The 17,017-nt window shown below is 41.4% G+C and overlaps 1 protein-coding gene across 4 annotated transcripts in view; it reads left to right on the forward strand.

The window, feature by feature from the left end:
- The window catches only part of adamtsl3 (ADAMTS-like 3), a 651,955-nt gene that overhangs the window by 528,426 nt on the left and 106,512 nt on the right, over positions 1 to 17,017 (forward strand). For all 4 annotated transcript variants that reach the window (XM_072564789.1, XM_072564791.1, XM_072564790.1 and 1 more), the window contains 3 exons: positions 1,038 to 1,217; positions 6,806 to 6,959; positions 8,942 to 10,058. In XM_072564789.1, the coding sequence (XP_072420890.1) occupies positions 1,038 to 1,217; positions 6,806 to 6,959; positions 8,942 to 10,058 (1,451 nt within the window). The remainder of the gene's footprint in view (positions 1 to 1,037; positions 1,218 to 6,805; positions 6,960 to 8,941; positions 10,059 to 17,017) is intronic.

A 17,017-nucleotide genomic window follows, 5' to 3' on the forward strand; every position in this document is an offset into this window, starting at 1 on the left:
CTTGATGGAGTCAGTTGGGGACGAGGTGCGCTGTTGGTTTCCCAACCTACACCGTATTGAAGGTAACAGAACATAATATTGGGCACAATTTCAACCAACAGTCCACCCATTTCTGAGGAAGCATCCCCAAGTGAGTTAGGTCACAATTACACCCAAAACTTCAAGTGCCAGAAAGAGTCCATTTACACAAGATCATTTGTAGTTGGATCAAGTTGATCCAAGCTCAATGCAGGATCTTTGCAGTAAGCAATCAACTCTGCTGTAACCAAGCACATTTGCCAGACACTGTATCAGGTTGCAAATGCAGAGGTTTTCTGCTGGGAAGAAATGGTTAGGGATTTGATTCAGACTGTTTACACCAATCTGATTTAAATTACACTGGTTCACAGCCAGCATCAGGAGGTGATAGCTACTCCAAACTAATCTTCGAGTAAATAAGTCCACTGCCTTTCCAGTGTAAGTACTGACATGAAGCAGCTGCAGATTTAGAATGAACATAAATTTAAAATGGAATTGGGAAAAAAAGATATCATTTCAGAGAGGAATTACCCTGAAAGACAATGCAAGTGGAACTTCTGAAGTGATCCTGAGAGAATATTGTGAATATTATGATATGAAATGAAGCCAGGAAAAAATGTTTGAAGCCATCAGAAGGCTTTTGTGCTCAATACAACATACTCTACATGAGAGTTGAATAAGTTATGTAAGATGCCTTACTGAGTGTTGACAAGTTTGGAATGAGATTCATTGATTAGTGTGGCAGACCATATCATGAAATATTTAGTCCATTTAGACCCTCTTTGCCAGTCTAGAGGAATAGTTTTCTTCAATGTCATAATTAATGTCTGATGGGAAAATCTCAGTTTTGTGAGTAAGACTAGAGGCTGTTAAATTAATTAGTGCATCTTTGTTTAATTTACTGATCTCCAGGTGTGACCTCAAAGATCCCAAGTATAAAAGCATAGCGAGCAAATTCAAACATATTAATGCAACCCTTCTGACTTGTTTGTGTTCTCTTATGAAATCTTTTGTTGCAGTGTTCACAAATATGTGGAAGAGGGGTGCAATCTCGTAAAGTCATGTGCAAACAACTTTTGACTGATGGTAGTTTTCTTACTGTTGCTGACGAGCTATGCCTTGACCACAAGCCACAGGTGCAGCAGCCTTGTGTGAACGCTGATTGTCCACCACACCTAGCATTAGGGAAATGGTCCAAGGTAAATAGCATTGAAGTAACTCAACAAAGATATATGCCTGATTATTGTGTCTCTATGTACACATGTCTTTTGTTTGGCCTGTGTGAGCTCACACCTCTTGCTTAGTTCAGCATGTTTATGTCTTGCAGAATATTTCTAGGTGACGATGAATGAATTGCCACAGAGCGTGCTCGGGTTCTGCTTATCCTTGGTGTCGCTGTTTGTTAATCTTTACAATCCATTGCTGTCGACTTGGATTGTAGAAAAAATGTATTTTGCCGTTATCTATTGAATCTGCAATAATATTAACTTCTTTAGCACACAGTTAGTCTGATATAATAAACGAGGCAAAACAAAATTTTGGAGAGTATTTATTGGAGGCTCCACATTCAAAGGGGTGAGGTTTTAGATTAAATTCCCTACAGTCTGGCAACAGGCCCTTTGGCCCAACAAGTCCACACCAACCCTCCAAACAGTTCACAGACCCATTTCCCTCTGACTAATGCACTAACACTGCACGTCTTTGGAGTGTGGGAGGAAACTGGAGCACCCAGAGGAAACCCACACAGACACTGGGAGAATGTGCAAACTCCACACAGGCAGTCACCCAAGGCTGGAATTGAACCTGGGATTCTAGTGCTGTGAGACAGCAGTGCTAACCACTGACCCACCATGCCACCCTAACACTGTCTTTAGAGATCTTTGAAAGTGGCATGTGATATAGATAACTTATACCTTTTTTGGGGAAAGTTGCAGAGCAGGGCCATGATGCCTTGAAAGCATCTCCCCAGGAGGGAAACAGTTGGCTGTAACTAGTCCCTGAGGCTGGAGAAGCTTACAGAATGAGATGCAGTGAACCTGCAGAGATTGACTTTTTTTTTAAAATGTGAAGGTATTGATTTCAATGCTTCAGTGGAAGGGAAATCATTGACCTTTGCCTAAGGGGAGCAAGGAGCAGGGAGCAATGGGAGGCGATGTAGGATTGGGAAAGTTGATATGCTGAGATCTATGTGGAAAACTGTGACAACTTTAACCCTGATGGCAATTTAGCTTGATTGAGTGTTTTCCATGCGAAATGAGGTAGAAACGAGTAATGTTATGGATACGGAAGTAGATAGTTTTGGTAATGAAGAGGATTTATCAGTTTAAAGTGTGTCCAATTGGATGCAGTCTGAGTAAATATCCAGGAGAAAATCCAGAAGACAGCTTTAATCTATAATATGGAGAAATGTCTAACTCATCCCTGGGCGGCACGGTGGCTCAGTGGTTAGCACTGCTGCCTCACAGCGTCAGGGACCTGGGTTTGATTCTAGCTTGGGCGACTGTCTGTGTGGGATTTGCACATTCTCCCGTGTCTATGTGGGTTTCCTTTCAGAGCTCCGGTTTCTTCTCTCAGTCCAAAGATGTGCAGGTAGGTGAATTGGCCGTGCTAAATTGCACATAGTATTCAGGGATATGTAGGCTAGGTGCATTTGTCAGGGGTAAGCGTAGAGTAATAACGTCTAGGGTAGGATACTCTTGGAGGGTCTGTGTGGACATGTTGAGCCAAATGGCCTGTTTCCACACTGTAGGGATTTGATGATTCTATCCATGATGTACAGCCAGAAAATCATCCCAATAGCTTTGGCATGGCTATGGAACAAAAGTTGAGCTGGCAGCATCAAGCTCTGGGTGGAATTTGACTCAACACCAATTGTTGATGTTACCAAGAGGTAACATGGAGATAAGAAAGTTTTCACATTAGAGAGTCAACCTGTAAATTTAGAACCACGAAACCCTGGCAATCATGCCACCAACCTCTGATCTAATAGAACATAGAACAATACAGTGCAGAACAGGCCCTTCGGCCCTTGATGTTGCGCTGATCTGTGAACCATTCTCAGCTCGTCCCCCTACACTATCCCAAAATCATCCATGTGCTTATCTGAGGATTTTTTAAATCTCCCTAATGTGGCTGAGTTGACTACATTAGCAGGTAGGGCATTCCACGCCCTTACCAATCTCTGCATAAAGAACTTTCCTGTGGCATCTGTCTTAAATCTATCCCCCTCAATTTGTAGTTATGCCCCCTCGTACAAGCTGACGTCATCATCCTAGGAAAAGGTTTTTCACTGTCTACCCTATCTAATCCTCTGAGCATCTTGCATGCCTCAATCAAATCCCCCATTAGCCGCCTTCTTTCCAACGAGAATATACTCAAGTCTCTCAGCTTTTCCTCATAAGACCTTCCCTCCAGACCAGGCAACATCCTGGTAAATCTCCTCTGCACCTTTTCCAATGCTTCCACATCCTTTCTGTAATGGGGCGACCAGAACTGTATACGATATTCCAAGTGTGGCCGCACCAGCGTTTTGTATAGTTGCAGCATGATATTGCGGCTCCGGAACTCAATCCCTCTACAAATGAAACCTAACACACCGTATGCCACCTTAACAGCACTATCCAGCTGGGTGGCAACTTTCAGAGATCTATGCACATGGACTCCCAGATCCCTCTGCAAATCCACACTACCAAGAAACTCTCCATTGACCCAGTACTCTGCCTTCCTCTTATTCTTCCCAAAGTGCAGCACCTCACATTTAGCTGCATTGAACTCCATTTGCCACCTCTCAGCCCAATTCTGCAGTTTATCCAAGTCCCCCTGCAAGCTGTAACATTCTTACAAACTCTACCGACTTTAGTGTCGTCTGCAAATTTACTAATCCATCCAACTATGCCTGCGTCTAAGTCATTTATAAAAATGACAAACAGCAGTGGTCCCAAAACAGATCCTTGTGGCACACCACTAGTAACGGGACTCCAGACTGAATATTTTCCATCAACCACCACTCGCTGCCTTCTTTCAGAAAGCCAGTTTCTAATCCAAACTGCTAATTCACCCTCAATTCCATGCCTCTGCATTTTCTCCATCAGCCTATCATGTGGAACCTGATCAAAGGCTTTACTGAAGTCCATGTATACCACGTCAACTGCCCTACCCTCATCTTCATGCTTGGTCACCTTCTCAAAAAACTCAATGAGGTTTGTAAGACATGACCTGCCCTTGACAAAACCATGATGACTATCTGAAATCAAATTGTCGCTTGCTAGGTGATTATAAATCTTATCTCTTATAATCCTTTCCAAAACCTTTCCTCCAACAGAAGTAAGACTCACTGGTCTATAATTACCTGGGTCATCTCTGCTGCCCTTCTTGAACAAGGGCACAACATTTGCAATCCTCCAATCCTCAGGTACTAAACCTGTAGACAATGATGACTCAAATATCAAAGCCAACAGCCCTGCTATCTCCTCCCTAGCTTCCTAGAGAATTCTCGGATAAATCCCATCTGGCCCAGGGGACTTGTCTACATTCACTCCTTCTAGAAATGATAACACCTGTGCGTAACTAATCTCGATCCTTTCTAGTCTAATATCTCGTACCTTATGCTTCTCTCTACAATATTAAATTTTCCCTGAGTGAATACTGATGAGAAACGTTCATTTAGCACCTCTCCAATCTCTTCAGGGTCCACACTCAACTTCCCACTTCTGTCTTTGACTGGCCCTATTCCTACCCTAATCATCCTTTTATTCCTCACTTACTTATAGAAAGCTTTAGGGTTCTCCTTTATTCTATTTGCTAAAGGCTGCTCGTGTCCTCTCTTTGCTCTTCTTAACTCTCTCCTTAAATCCTTCCGAGCTGATCTGTAACTCTCCATTGCCTCATCTGTACCATCTTGCCTCATCAACACATAAGCCTCCTTCTTCTTAACAAGAGATGCAATTTCCGTAGTAAATCACGGTTCCCTTATCTTATCACTTCCTCCCTGCCTGACAGGGACATACCTATCAAGGTCATGCAATATCTGTTCCTTAAACCAGCTCCACATTTCGATTGCCTGCATCCCCTGCATTTTGCTACCCCATTCTATGCATCCTAATTCTTGTCTAATCGCATTAAATTGCCCTTGTCCCATCGATAACTCTTGACCTGTGGCATGTACCTGTCCCTTTCCATCGCTCAACTAAATGTAACTGAATTATGGTCACTCTCTCAAAAGTGTTCACCTACAACTAAATCAAACACCTGGCCTAGTTCATTACCAAGCACCAGATCCAGTGTGGCCTCCCTTCTTTCGGCCCTTTGACATACTGTGTGAGGAAACCCTCCTGTACACATTGGACAAAAACTGATCCATCTGACATATTAGAGCTATGACATTTCCAGTCAATGTTGGGGAAGTTAAAGTCCCCCATAATGACCACCCTGTTCCTTTCACTCCTACTCGGAATAATTTTGCTAATCCTCTCTTCCACCTCCCTGGAACTCTGCAGAGGCCTATAAAAAACTCCAAGAAGTGTGACCTCTCCTCTCCTGTTTCTAACTTCAGCCCACACTACCTCAGTGGACGAGTCCTCATCAAAAATTCTCTCAGCCACCGTTATACTATCTTTGACTAACAAGGCCACGCCTCCCCCTCTTTTACCACCTTGCCTGTCTTTAATGAAAGACCTAAACCCTGGAACCTGCAACATTCATTCCTCACCCTGCTCTATCCAGGTCTCCGAATTGGCCACAACATTGAAGTCCCAGGTACCTATCCATGCTGCAAGCTCACCGACCTTATTTCGGATACTTCTGTATCTATAGTACTACAGCTTCATAAACCACCAACATCTGTTTTTCACAACATTTAATGGAAATGCAGATCTTGGTTTGACATTTTTTTACAGAAAGGGTGATAGTCCTCATTTAATTTTCATGAGATGTGGACAATGCTGGCTAAACCAGCAATTATAGTCCATTCCTAACTACCCAGGGAGCAACTAAGAGTCCGCCACTGATCAAGTCACATGTAGGTCAGACCAGGTATGGGTAACAGATTTCCTTTCCTAAAGGACATTTGTGAACCAGATAGGTTTTTACAGCAGTTGATGGCAGTGACATGCTCATTATTAGGATAGTTGTTTTTAAATTCCAGATTTTTATTAAATTCAAATGTTATCATCAGCCATAGTGGGATTCAAGCCCATATCCCTAGAACATTAGTCTGGGATTCTGAAATATTAATTCAGTGACGTTATCACTACGTTACTGCCTCCACCTAACCAGGGAGTGGTGAGTGAAAGAAGAAATCTCTCGGTAAAGTCAAGCATATTTGTCCTGAGACAGTCAAGAATAAGTCAAGAGAGGAGTGAGCTTCATACAATAGTGGAATGGCTACAGCACAGGTGGTGGTCATTCAGCCCTTTGTGTTTACTGGTCATAGAGTGAGAAATGTGGAAGAGATGGATCTTTTGATTGATGACAAGAAAATGATTGCAGTGTTTGGTCATGGTTAGGCTAAGGAGAAGGCTGGTGTGAATTGAAATGAGGACACTGTGAAAGCAGTGGAAAGAAAGTCTTCATTCAGATGCACCAATGTATGGTACTCCTCTCATAAGATCACCACTTTAAGTTAGTGATGAAGAGCATATCTGTTTCAGTTGAACTAACCTTTTGTACATTAATTGAACCCTGTTTAGTTGTGTATAATTTAAATACTCTGTCTGACATTGCTGGCAGCAGAAATGTAGATGAATGATAATTCAGTTAAAACTGTTCGAATATTGTCATTTGGTTTTAGTGCTCTGTAAGCTGTGGCGAAGGAATCCAGAGCAGAGAATGGGTCTGTCGTAAGCTGTCAACAACTGACCAGCTAGTCGCAGTGGACCATAATTTATGTAATGGCCTCTCCAAACCACCAGTGATCCAGGTCTGCAAAATGCCTAATTGTAAAGGTAAATGACTTACTTTAACACTTGACAACTGAAGTGATCTATGCCCAAATAAACACCCTGCACAAATTGTAGATGAAATTTACAACAAATAAACAAGCAGCAGAAATAACTGATGTGGTGACTATCATGTTCTAGCCCACTCTAAGGTCCTGGGCCTTTTCTGATCACAACAATGTCATTTTTCTGAGGAGTAAAACTTTTAAAGCTTGATATATTCCTAGAGAAGGATGGATTTGTTTCACAGTTTCTCCTCATTTGTTCATTATAAGAATCATGTGCAGATGTCAAAACATGCACATTTATGAAAATGTTCTTTTCTTTAAGTAAAACAGCTTTGTGTTGCTTGACAATTATTTTCCTGGAAGATTACCGGCTTTCATGTGCCAAACGTCTGCAGCTCCAACTCTTGAAGCAAGTCCAGTAGATTTTAAGAGCTATTGCTTACATTATTTAAAAAAACACATGAATAACTTCATATGTGTAGATTCCAGACATACATATTTGATACTTTCCAACTTTTTCGTGTAACTCATGCTTATCAAGATGACCTTTATCATTCTCTGGAAATACATTCTTCTCTCCATTTTCCACCCAGCACAATGTGTAGTTGAGTCAGAATTTCAGTCAGAATTTCAGTCACATTTTCTATACGATCAGTGCCAACATTTTCTTTTTAACATTCTATTGTCATACCAATTTTAGTCAGTGTTTATTATTTGAAGAAACAAGGTAAAATATCATTTTCATTTCTGTCTTTTACCTGACTCCAGAGCAATCACAGAGGTAATACTATGTCTTTTATTCTTTAATGAAATTAGTTGTCTGAACACAGCCAAACTCAACAGAAGCTGATGTGTTTTAATGCTCAATTCACTCAAGTTGTGCTGCCATCTCAGAGAATCAAGGCTACTGTATTTTGTCCAATATCCAGCTTGCATTTTCTTTGTGTCTCTCTCCTCAGGAGTGAAAATTGATTAATTTTCCACTTAACCCATCCTTCCTATTGTTATTTTTTTTCCCCATTGTTATGGTTGGGAGTATGGTCAGGTAATGTGCTGCCACTATCCACATATTCTACACTAATAGTCATCTTTAAAGTGCCACAAAAAAAAGTGGCTCTGGGCATTAGATTTATCCATAATTGTGGTAATCAACATTCTTCTTCTAATACAAGATGAGTTTTTGCCAATAAAATTGAACTAAATTTTGTAGTTGAGAGTAAGATAACTCCACAACAAAGACCAGTTTCCTGTCACCAAGTCACCCCTTACTTACAAGTGCATAGTACATGAGACTGACCCAGCGAGCTCAGAGCTGGCTCCTACAATGAACAGAACACCTGATACTCCTTTTGTTTTTAAATTTTATTAAACAATTCACAGTTTACAAAACAATTAATATTAACAGCTGTATACAGAGAAACAGCAATTTTACAAGGGCGAGGAGCAGCAAAGCCAGGCCCCAAACCCTATCATTCAACCAGTTTTAAGGGAAATGAGGAAACTCAAATCCTGATACTCCTGTCTAAATCTGTCAGCCAGGGCTCCCTGATTTGACCAGGTTAACAGCCCCAATCAAGGAACTTATCTTCTGTAAGGTCCACCTGGCTGACCTTGTTACAATCAATGCACAGAGGGCAAATAGTAGTCATTGCTGTGAGTCTGAAGTCTCATGTAGGCCAGACTGGGTAAGCAAGGCAGGTTTCCTTCCCTAAAAGGGGTTTGTGAACCAACGAATATTTATGAAAATTGACCATGTTTCCATATTCGCCTTTAGTCTATTTTTTAAATTTCAGGTTTTAATGGATTCAAATTTTACTATCTGCTGTGGTGGATCTTGAATTTATAATCCCTTGAATATGAGCTTCTTGATTACTAGTCCAGTAACATTACCCTTACACCAACACAATCTCCCCTAAATATTAGCAGATGCTATTTCCTGTTCTGCACAATTTTGTTAATGTTTATTCACGTATTTTCCAGAGCTCAAAAAGAATACAAAAACAAAGATGCCACAAAAGCAAGCTATCCGTAACCCTCAAATTCTCAGTGTGCACAGAGTCTATATTCAAACCAGACAAGAAAAGCGGATTCACTTTACTATAGGTGGTCGGGCCTACTTGCTTCCAAAAACCTCAATTGTGATTAGGTGCCCTGTAAGGAGATTCCAGAAATCATTGATCAGATGGGAAAAAGATGGATACCGTCTACAAAATGCAAAACGGATTGGAATCACAAAATCAGGATCATTAAAGATTCATAACCTTGAAGCAAGAGATATTGGCGTGTACAGTTGTATTGCAGGGTCTATTCGAGACACATTTGTCCTCAAACTGATTGGCAATGACAATAGATTAGTTGAACCACCCTCCTCCACTAAAGCAAAAATGAGACAAAGTATTGGGCCAGAGAAGATGAATCACAATGAATCTAACAGACTGGAGGATAAATGGAGTCAAATGAGCAAGATGTGGCAAAGTTGGAGCAAAAAAAATGAATTTTATGTGGATGGTAGCCAAATGGAAGATAATGTTTTCCTGCGTCTACTTGGAAATCATCTGATTTCTCGAGGAAAGATTAACTTTGCGGAGTTGTATGATTCTCAGGAGCTTTATGATAAGCATCTTGAAAGTTCAATTTTCCAAGGAGCCTACAGCATGGATACTGCACAGTTCGAAGAGATCTTACGAAATATAACCCTGTGGATTGAATCTGGTGAACTACCTGAAGCTTTTGCGTCACAGCTCATGTACCAATTAGCAGCTGAGGTGTCCAGACCACAGGCAACCCTGGAGAAATGGAAGGCACCTCTTGATGATAATGCAACGAACTCAAAATTTTTAGACAAAACCCGTAACACATCAGAAACATCCATCAATAAAGATACCCATCAACAGAGGGAGAAACAGAAGCCTCCTATTATTGTGAGAAAGAAGCAAGCTCCTGTGCTGCCTCAGAGAGATGTCGCTATAACAATTGGAACACTGGCATATCTGGCAGAAAATATTTCCAGTGTAACACTGGTTTGTGAAGCTGTTGGAGTTCCTGAGCCAGAGGTCACTTGGACGAAGGATGGAGTACCAGTAAAATTTAATAAAAGGTATGGCAAATGAATACTAATATTTTGGAAAATGTATTTTCTATTTTAAGAGGTGAGCGTCTGTTTTCATACGTGCATCTCATTCATCGGTGACCTTGTACTCCATCCATACCATTCAATGCGCTGTCGAGTTTTTTTTTTCTGACAGACAAGAATGCGCTTTTATTAATTTGATGGAAATTATTATCTCTGTGATCAGATGATTAGTTAAATGACAGCTTATGATGTAAATGTTGAATCAGACTGTTCAGTAATTTATTTTACAAATTTCAGTTATAATATTTCAGTTCCCCATCGGCAAGTTTCCTAAAGATATTGTAATGCGTATTGAATTCACCAACAAAATATTTATTTTCTCATCTTCAACTTATGCAAAACTGATACCAGGATCTATTTTTAGATTAAGCATCCTGTTGTGTCTCGTCTGTGTGTATTTGCAAAGTCATTGTTCTAGCGCCTTGTGTGGGGGCCATTCAGAGAAAACTTGGAATGCTTTAACTAAAGATTGAATTTTTACAACATTGCTCTGAAGTAATGAATCGTTTTTGATGCAAAGATGCAGGTGTCATTGATCATTTTGGTTGTACATTTGAAGGCAACCAACTGTTGATCATTTTTTAGATTTGTGTTTTTTTTTTCCGATTGATGTTAATAAACTGTTAGCACTGAGTTCGAATAGAGGATATTAGAGTTTGAACTTCGGATGTGAGGTGGAACATTGGAGAAGATTGAGAGTGCCAAATGATATTAAAGTCTAGTCCGACTAGGATCAGCTGGTTTTCTCTGAGAAAGGTTTTACATCTCGAGCATGTTGCCAAGTGTCGTTAGAAAAGCTGCTGCATACAAGTTCACTGTAAGGTTTAATTCTCAGCTGACTGCCAATATAAAACTTCTGCAATCGATTGTCTTCCTTTGGACATGATTTTGCTGTTTGAGAAATTTCAGTGGGTGCATCAGAACAGCTATAAAACTTTCTGCAAATTCTCAAACTTTTCTCCTATTTCATGGTTTGTATTAATGTGAAGAGATGTTTCTTCACTGATTTAAGCAGCTTTATCTCGTGATCTCAGCAATTACACATTAACCTCCACAACCTGACAAGATACTACCTGGAAAAGCTATTGGGACTTGGGGAAATAAAGAATGTTTATCCTTCCCACTCTCTTCACTTAGGGGCAGCATGATGGCTCAGTGGTTAGCACTGCTGCCTCACAGTGCCAGGGATCCAGGTTTGATTCCTGCCTCGGGTGACTGTCTGTGTGGAGTATGTACATTCTCCCTGTGTCTGCGTGGGTTTCCCCTCTCAATCCAAAAATGTGCGGGTCAGGTGAATTAGCTATGCTACATTGCCCATGGTGTTGGGTGCGTTAGTCAGGGGTAAGTATAGGCTGGGAGAATGGGTCTGGGTGGGTTACTCTTTGGAGGGTCGGTGTGGACTTATTAGGCTGAAGGGCCTATTTCCATATTGTAGGGAATTTAATCTAATCTAACATAATCTATCCACTCTTTGTCATGCAGCCGGTATCCCCATAATACAATCCTGTGGTACAGGAAACAGGAGATGCAGCAACTGGGGGGAGGGGAAGGTAAATGTACTTCATTCTATCAAGCCGGGAATCCCCCTAAACCAGTGAGACAGGTTTGACGTGACTCATGCTGGGATCTGAGTCTTGAATAACTAGGGCTGTAGAGTGCTTTAAATTAACTATAGGTGGAAATGTTCGGGAGAAGGGAAATGTCGGCTTCCAAAGCAAGAGGATACGACAGTATTATAGGGCAGCGAGTGTGGTGCTGGAAAAGCACGGCAGGTCAGGTAGCATCTGACAAGCAGGACAATTGACGTTTCGGGCAAAAGCCCTTCATCAGCATCTGCAGACCTCCCTTTCGCCTCGTATTACAGGGCAGCTATCTGGATAACAATACCCAGAGTGGGACTGAAAGAAACAGTGTGTACAAATTTAGAAAAATAGCAGTAAACAGGGTTAAGGGGGAAGAGAAATGTAAAAAGGCAAAATTAATGGCTCTTTACTTGAATATTCAATGTTTATATATAATATAAATGAATTAATCGTGCAAAAAAAGATTAATAGGTATGACTTTGTAGCCGTTATGGGGATATAGTTCCAAGGAGATCAAAGCTGGGAACTAAATATTCAGAGATATGTGGTTTTCAAAAGGACAGGCAGAAAGTGTGGGGAGATAAGTTTGTTAGAGAATAAATCAAGAGATAATGAGGGCATGTAAAAAACTCCAGTATATTGGCTCATGGTAATTCAGTGGTTAGCACTAGTGCTGTCTCACAGCTCCAGGGACCCGAGTTCGATTCCACCTTCAGGCAAATGTCTGTGTAGACTTTTGCCAGAGAGTTTAGCCCAATTAATCAGAGATTACAGACACGCAGATTGGACTGAGAACTGGCAAGGATATATTCAACAAACAGCGATATCGCAGAAGAGACTTGACCCGCGCCCCCATTTATATCACCTCTATTCCTGAATTCGGCTTTTGCCCGAATTGTTGATTGTCCTGCTCCTCAGATGCTGCCTGACCTGCTGTGCTTTTTCAGCACCACCCTGATCTAAACTCTGGTTTCCAGCATCTGCAGTCCTCGCGTTTGTCCACTGTACAGTCACTGACAGGCTGTTCAGAAGGAACCACAGCTTCTTCCCTGAACAAAGAATACAGTGGAGCTTTATACCCTTTCAACAAAGAAGTGTGAGTTATGAGACAATAGTGTGAGTTGTACAACCAAGATAAATAAAGTCTATTCATTGAAGAGATTCAAGTGTCTGGTGTTTTATGATTTTCTTAATTTACTCAGGAGATTCTGATCCTTGACTGGAGTACGTGTTAGTGGGTTTCATTCTGGTAGGAAGAGTGCCTCATCTTCCGCCTGGGAACCCTCTAACCACAAGGGATGAACTCAGATTTCTCCAGTTTCCTCATTTCCCCTCCCCCCACCTTGTCTCAGTCCCAACCCTCGAACTCAGCACCGCCTTCCTAACCTGCAATCTTCTTCCTGACCTCTCCACCCCCACCCCACTCCGGCCTATCACCCTCACATTGACCTCCCTCCACCTGTCGCATTCCCAACGGCCCTCCCCCAAGTCCCTCCTCCCTACCTTTTATCTTAGCCTGCTGGACACACTTTCCTCATTCCTGAAGAAGGGCTGATCCCCGAAACGTCGATTCTCCTGCTCCTTAGATGCTGCCTGACCTGCTGCGCTTTTCCAGCAACACATTTTCAGCTTCATTCTGGTATCAATGTGTTTGTATTGTTGAGGGAGCAAACTAAGTCCCTTTGGTGCCTCCTTGTCTGGGTCACCTTTGTGAAGACTTGACTCCTAGTGGGAGCAGCTGTGCCCTAAGGACTTCAGAGGTGCTGGGCTATTGTGAAGTGGGCGGTGCATTGTCAGTTCATCTGAGGAAGTATATTCCCTTGGCCTGGGGCTGGATGAGTCATGTCTTAAGCTAAGTGTGATGTCTGGGGCGGCTGGTTTGGCCAATTTGAGACATTGTGGGTAGGCTTAGTGGCTAAGTGCAGACATTTTGTGTTGTCTGTCTTGTGGCCATATCATGGGGAGGCCTGACCTGTATTTTCTCCCACAACTTGGCACATTCTCCCCATGTTTGCATGGATTTCATCTGGATGCTCCAATTTCCTCCCATAGCCTAAAGGTGTGCAGGTTAGTTAAATTGCCAAGTAGTATCCAAGGATGTACAGGCTAGGTGCATTAGCCATGGGAAATACAGGGTTACAGAGATTGGGTGGTCTGAGCGGGATGCTCTTCGAACTTAATGGGCCAAATGATCTAATTCTGCACTGTGAGGATACTATGATTCTATGATTTATCATGGGTGACTTTAATCTTTGGGTAGATTGGGAATGTCAGGTTGGTAGAGGAAGCCAGGAGGAAGAATGAATAGAATGTATTTGGAAAGATTTCCCCAAACAATGTGTTGTGGATAAAACCAGGGAACAGACTATGTTGGATCTGGTGTTGTATAATGAAGTAGCTTAATAAATGATCTCGGAATAAAATATCCCCTGAGAAGCAGTGACCATAAAATGGTAGAATTTAGCATTCAGTTTGAAAGGAAGAAATTTGGATTGAAAACAACTGTGCTACTCTTAAATAAGGATAATTCCAGAGGAATGAGCTATCTGGGATGGACTGGAAAGGAGTTGAGCAGCAAAGATGGGTTGAGGAATAATAGTAGATGTTTAATAAAATAGTTTTTGGCTCAAAACAAAGATATTCAGTAAAGAAGAATTCTAGGAAAGGACTAAGCCAACATTGTTTAATTAGGGAAGTTAATGATACAATCAAATTGAAAGAAAAATCATGCAAAGTGGCAAAGATTAATAGTGAGAAGATTCACAAAGTTTTAAAAAAGATTCACAAAAGATGATCAAAAAATAATGAAGAGAGAAGGTAAACTTAGAGAGCAAATTTACAAGTTATAACAAGACAAACAGGAAGAGCTTCTTTAGATATATGAAAAGAAAGTTCTAGGCCAAGGTTATCAGAGGCCCTTTGGAGAAGAGAGACTGGGCAAATGGCAGAAGAGTTCAATAAATACTTTGCACCAGTCTTCACTCTAGAAGACAGTTCTAGTATTCCACAAATACTAAAAAAATCAAAAGACAAAAGGAAGAGAGGAATATAAATAGAATGACTATCACAAGAAAAATGAGGCCAAATACTGACAAGTTCCCTGGACCTGATGGGATTCATCCTAAGACATGAAAGAAGTAGCAACACAGATTATCAATCACTGATAGTAATCTTCCAAGAATCCTTAGATTCTTGAAAAATCAAAGAGAATGGGAAAACTTCCACAGAAAATAAAAAGGGAAGGAGACAAAAACAAGTAATTATCAGCCAGTTGGCTTCAATCAAATTTACTTCAAAGAATGTAACAGCAGAGTATTTAGAAATCCACATGATCAAGCAAAATCAACGAGACATCACAAAGGGGAACTCGTGCCTGACAAATTTATTAAAGTTCTTTGAGAAGGAAATAGACAGGATTGACAAAGGATAACTATAGATGTCATATATTTAGATTTCCAAAAAGCATTTAAGGTGCCACGTTTTATGAAATGAGGGGGTTTGGTGTTGGCCATATGGATATGGAGACAGGATTGGCAAACTACTGGAGACAGCAAGTTGGGATTGGGGGTTGAAGGGAGAGGTGCACTTTCAGGATGATAACCTACAACTGTTGAAGTACCATAGGGAACAGTTGTAGTACCACAGTTATTGTTAGTGCACATTGCGACTTTGGAGGAGGAAAGAAGTGCTTTGACAGGTTAGTCAGAGCTCAACTCAACTCTTTCCAGCTATATTGCCTCTATCCTTTGCAATTCACCTACTGGCACAGCAGGTTCACAGCAGTCATCATCTCCCTGGAGCGTCTGGATAACGAGGATACCTTGTCAGGCTCCTATTTATTGATCACAACTCTGCCTTCAACACCATAATTACAAAGAAACTCATCTCTAAACTCCAAGACCTGGGTCTCGGCTTCCCCCTCTGTAACCGGATCTTCAACTTCCCGATCCATGGACTGCAATCAGTAACAAAAGACAACAACATCTTCTGCAACATAATCCTTAACACTGGTGCTCTGAAAAGCTGCATACTCAGCCCGTTACTTTACGCCTCATACAGTCATGTCTGTGTGGCCCAATTCCAGCCCAAACTCCACTTACAAGTTTTCTGTCAACACCATCATTGTAGGTTAGATCTCAAAGAACAATGAGACAGAGTACAGGAAAGAGCTTGAATGCTTAGCAGCATGGTGTAAAGACAACGATCTCTCCATTGACATCAGCTGGTCATTGACTTTAGGAAGAGGAATGGAGGGCATGCCCCTGTCTGCATCAGTGGTGCTGAGGTGGGGATGGATGAGAGCTTCAACATCCTGGGAGTGATGATTCCTGCCAATCTGTCCTGATCCACCAATGTCAACGCAACAATCAAGAAAGCACAACAACGTCTCTATTTCCTTAGGAGGCTGACAAAATTCAGCATGTCCACAAGAGCTCCTAGTAATTTTTATAGATGCACCATAGAAAGCATCCTGTCTGGATACTCAAAGCATGGTTTGGCAACTGCTCTACCCAAGATGGCAAGAAATTGCCTAGAGTGTCTTGGGATGTGCATGCTAGGTGGATTAGCCATGATAAATGTGTGTTTGCCAGGCTAGGGTAGGCAGCCATCTCTGGGTGAGATGCTGTTCCGGGGTCGATATGGACTTGATGGGCCGTATAGCCTGCTTCCACCTGTAGGGATTATAGAGAATTACAAAGAGTTGTGAACTCTACATCGTCTGTCATGAAAGTTAGCCTTCCTTCCATTGACTCCATCAATACTTTCCTCTGCCTCGGGAAAGTAATCAAAATAATTAGAGAGCCCTCTCTCCCCAGTCATACTCTCTTCAACCCTTTTACAAAGGGCAGAAGGTGCAAATGGTTAAAAATATGTACCAGCAGATTCAAGAACAGCTTCCTCCCTACTGTTATCAAACTTTTGAAGAAACCTTTCAAATTTTAATGTTGATCTCTCTCTCTGCACCTTCTTTGCTGCTGCAGCATTGTGTTCTGCACTCTGTTCTGCTATCCTGATGCACTTTGTATGGTACAATCTGCCTGTAATGTACAGTAAACAGCACTTTTCACTGTATTTCAATACATCTGACAACAACAAATCAAATTCAAGTGTGCAAATGACATGAATAGGTGGGAAGGTAAGTGGTGAAGATGACAGAGTCTGCAAAGGAGTGTAGACAAGTTAGTTATGTGGTAGATGGAGTATAATGTGGATCAATGTGAGGTTAAACACTTTGGTAAGAAGAATAGAGGAGCTGGATTTTATCTAAATGGAGAACGATGCAGAAAGCAGCAGCACAGCAAGATTTGGGGGTCTTTGTACATAAATCACAGAAAGCTA

The sequence above is a fragment of the Chiloscyllium punctatum genome, chromosome 48 (genome assembly GCF_047496795.1).
Source record: "Chiloscyllium punctatum isolate Juve2018m chromosome 48, sChiPun1.3, whole genome shotgun sequence".
Classification (NCBI taxonomy): Eukaryota; Metazoa; Chordata; class Chondrichthyes; order Orectolobiformes; family Hemiscylliidae; genus Chiloscyllium; species Chiloscyllium punctatum.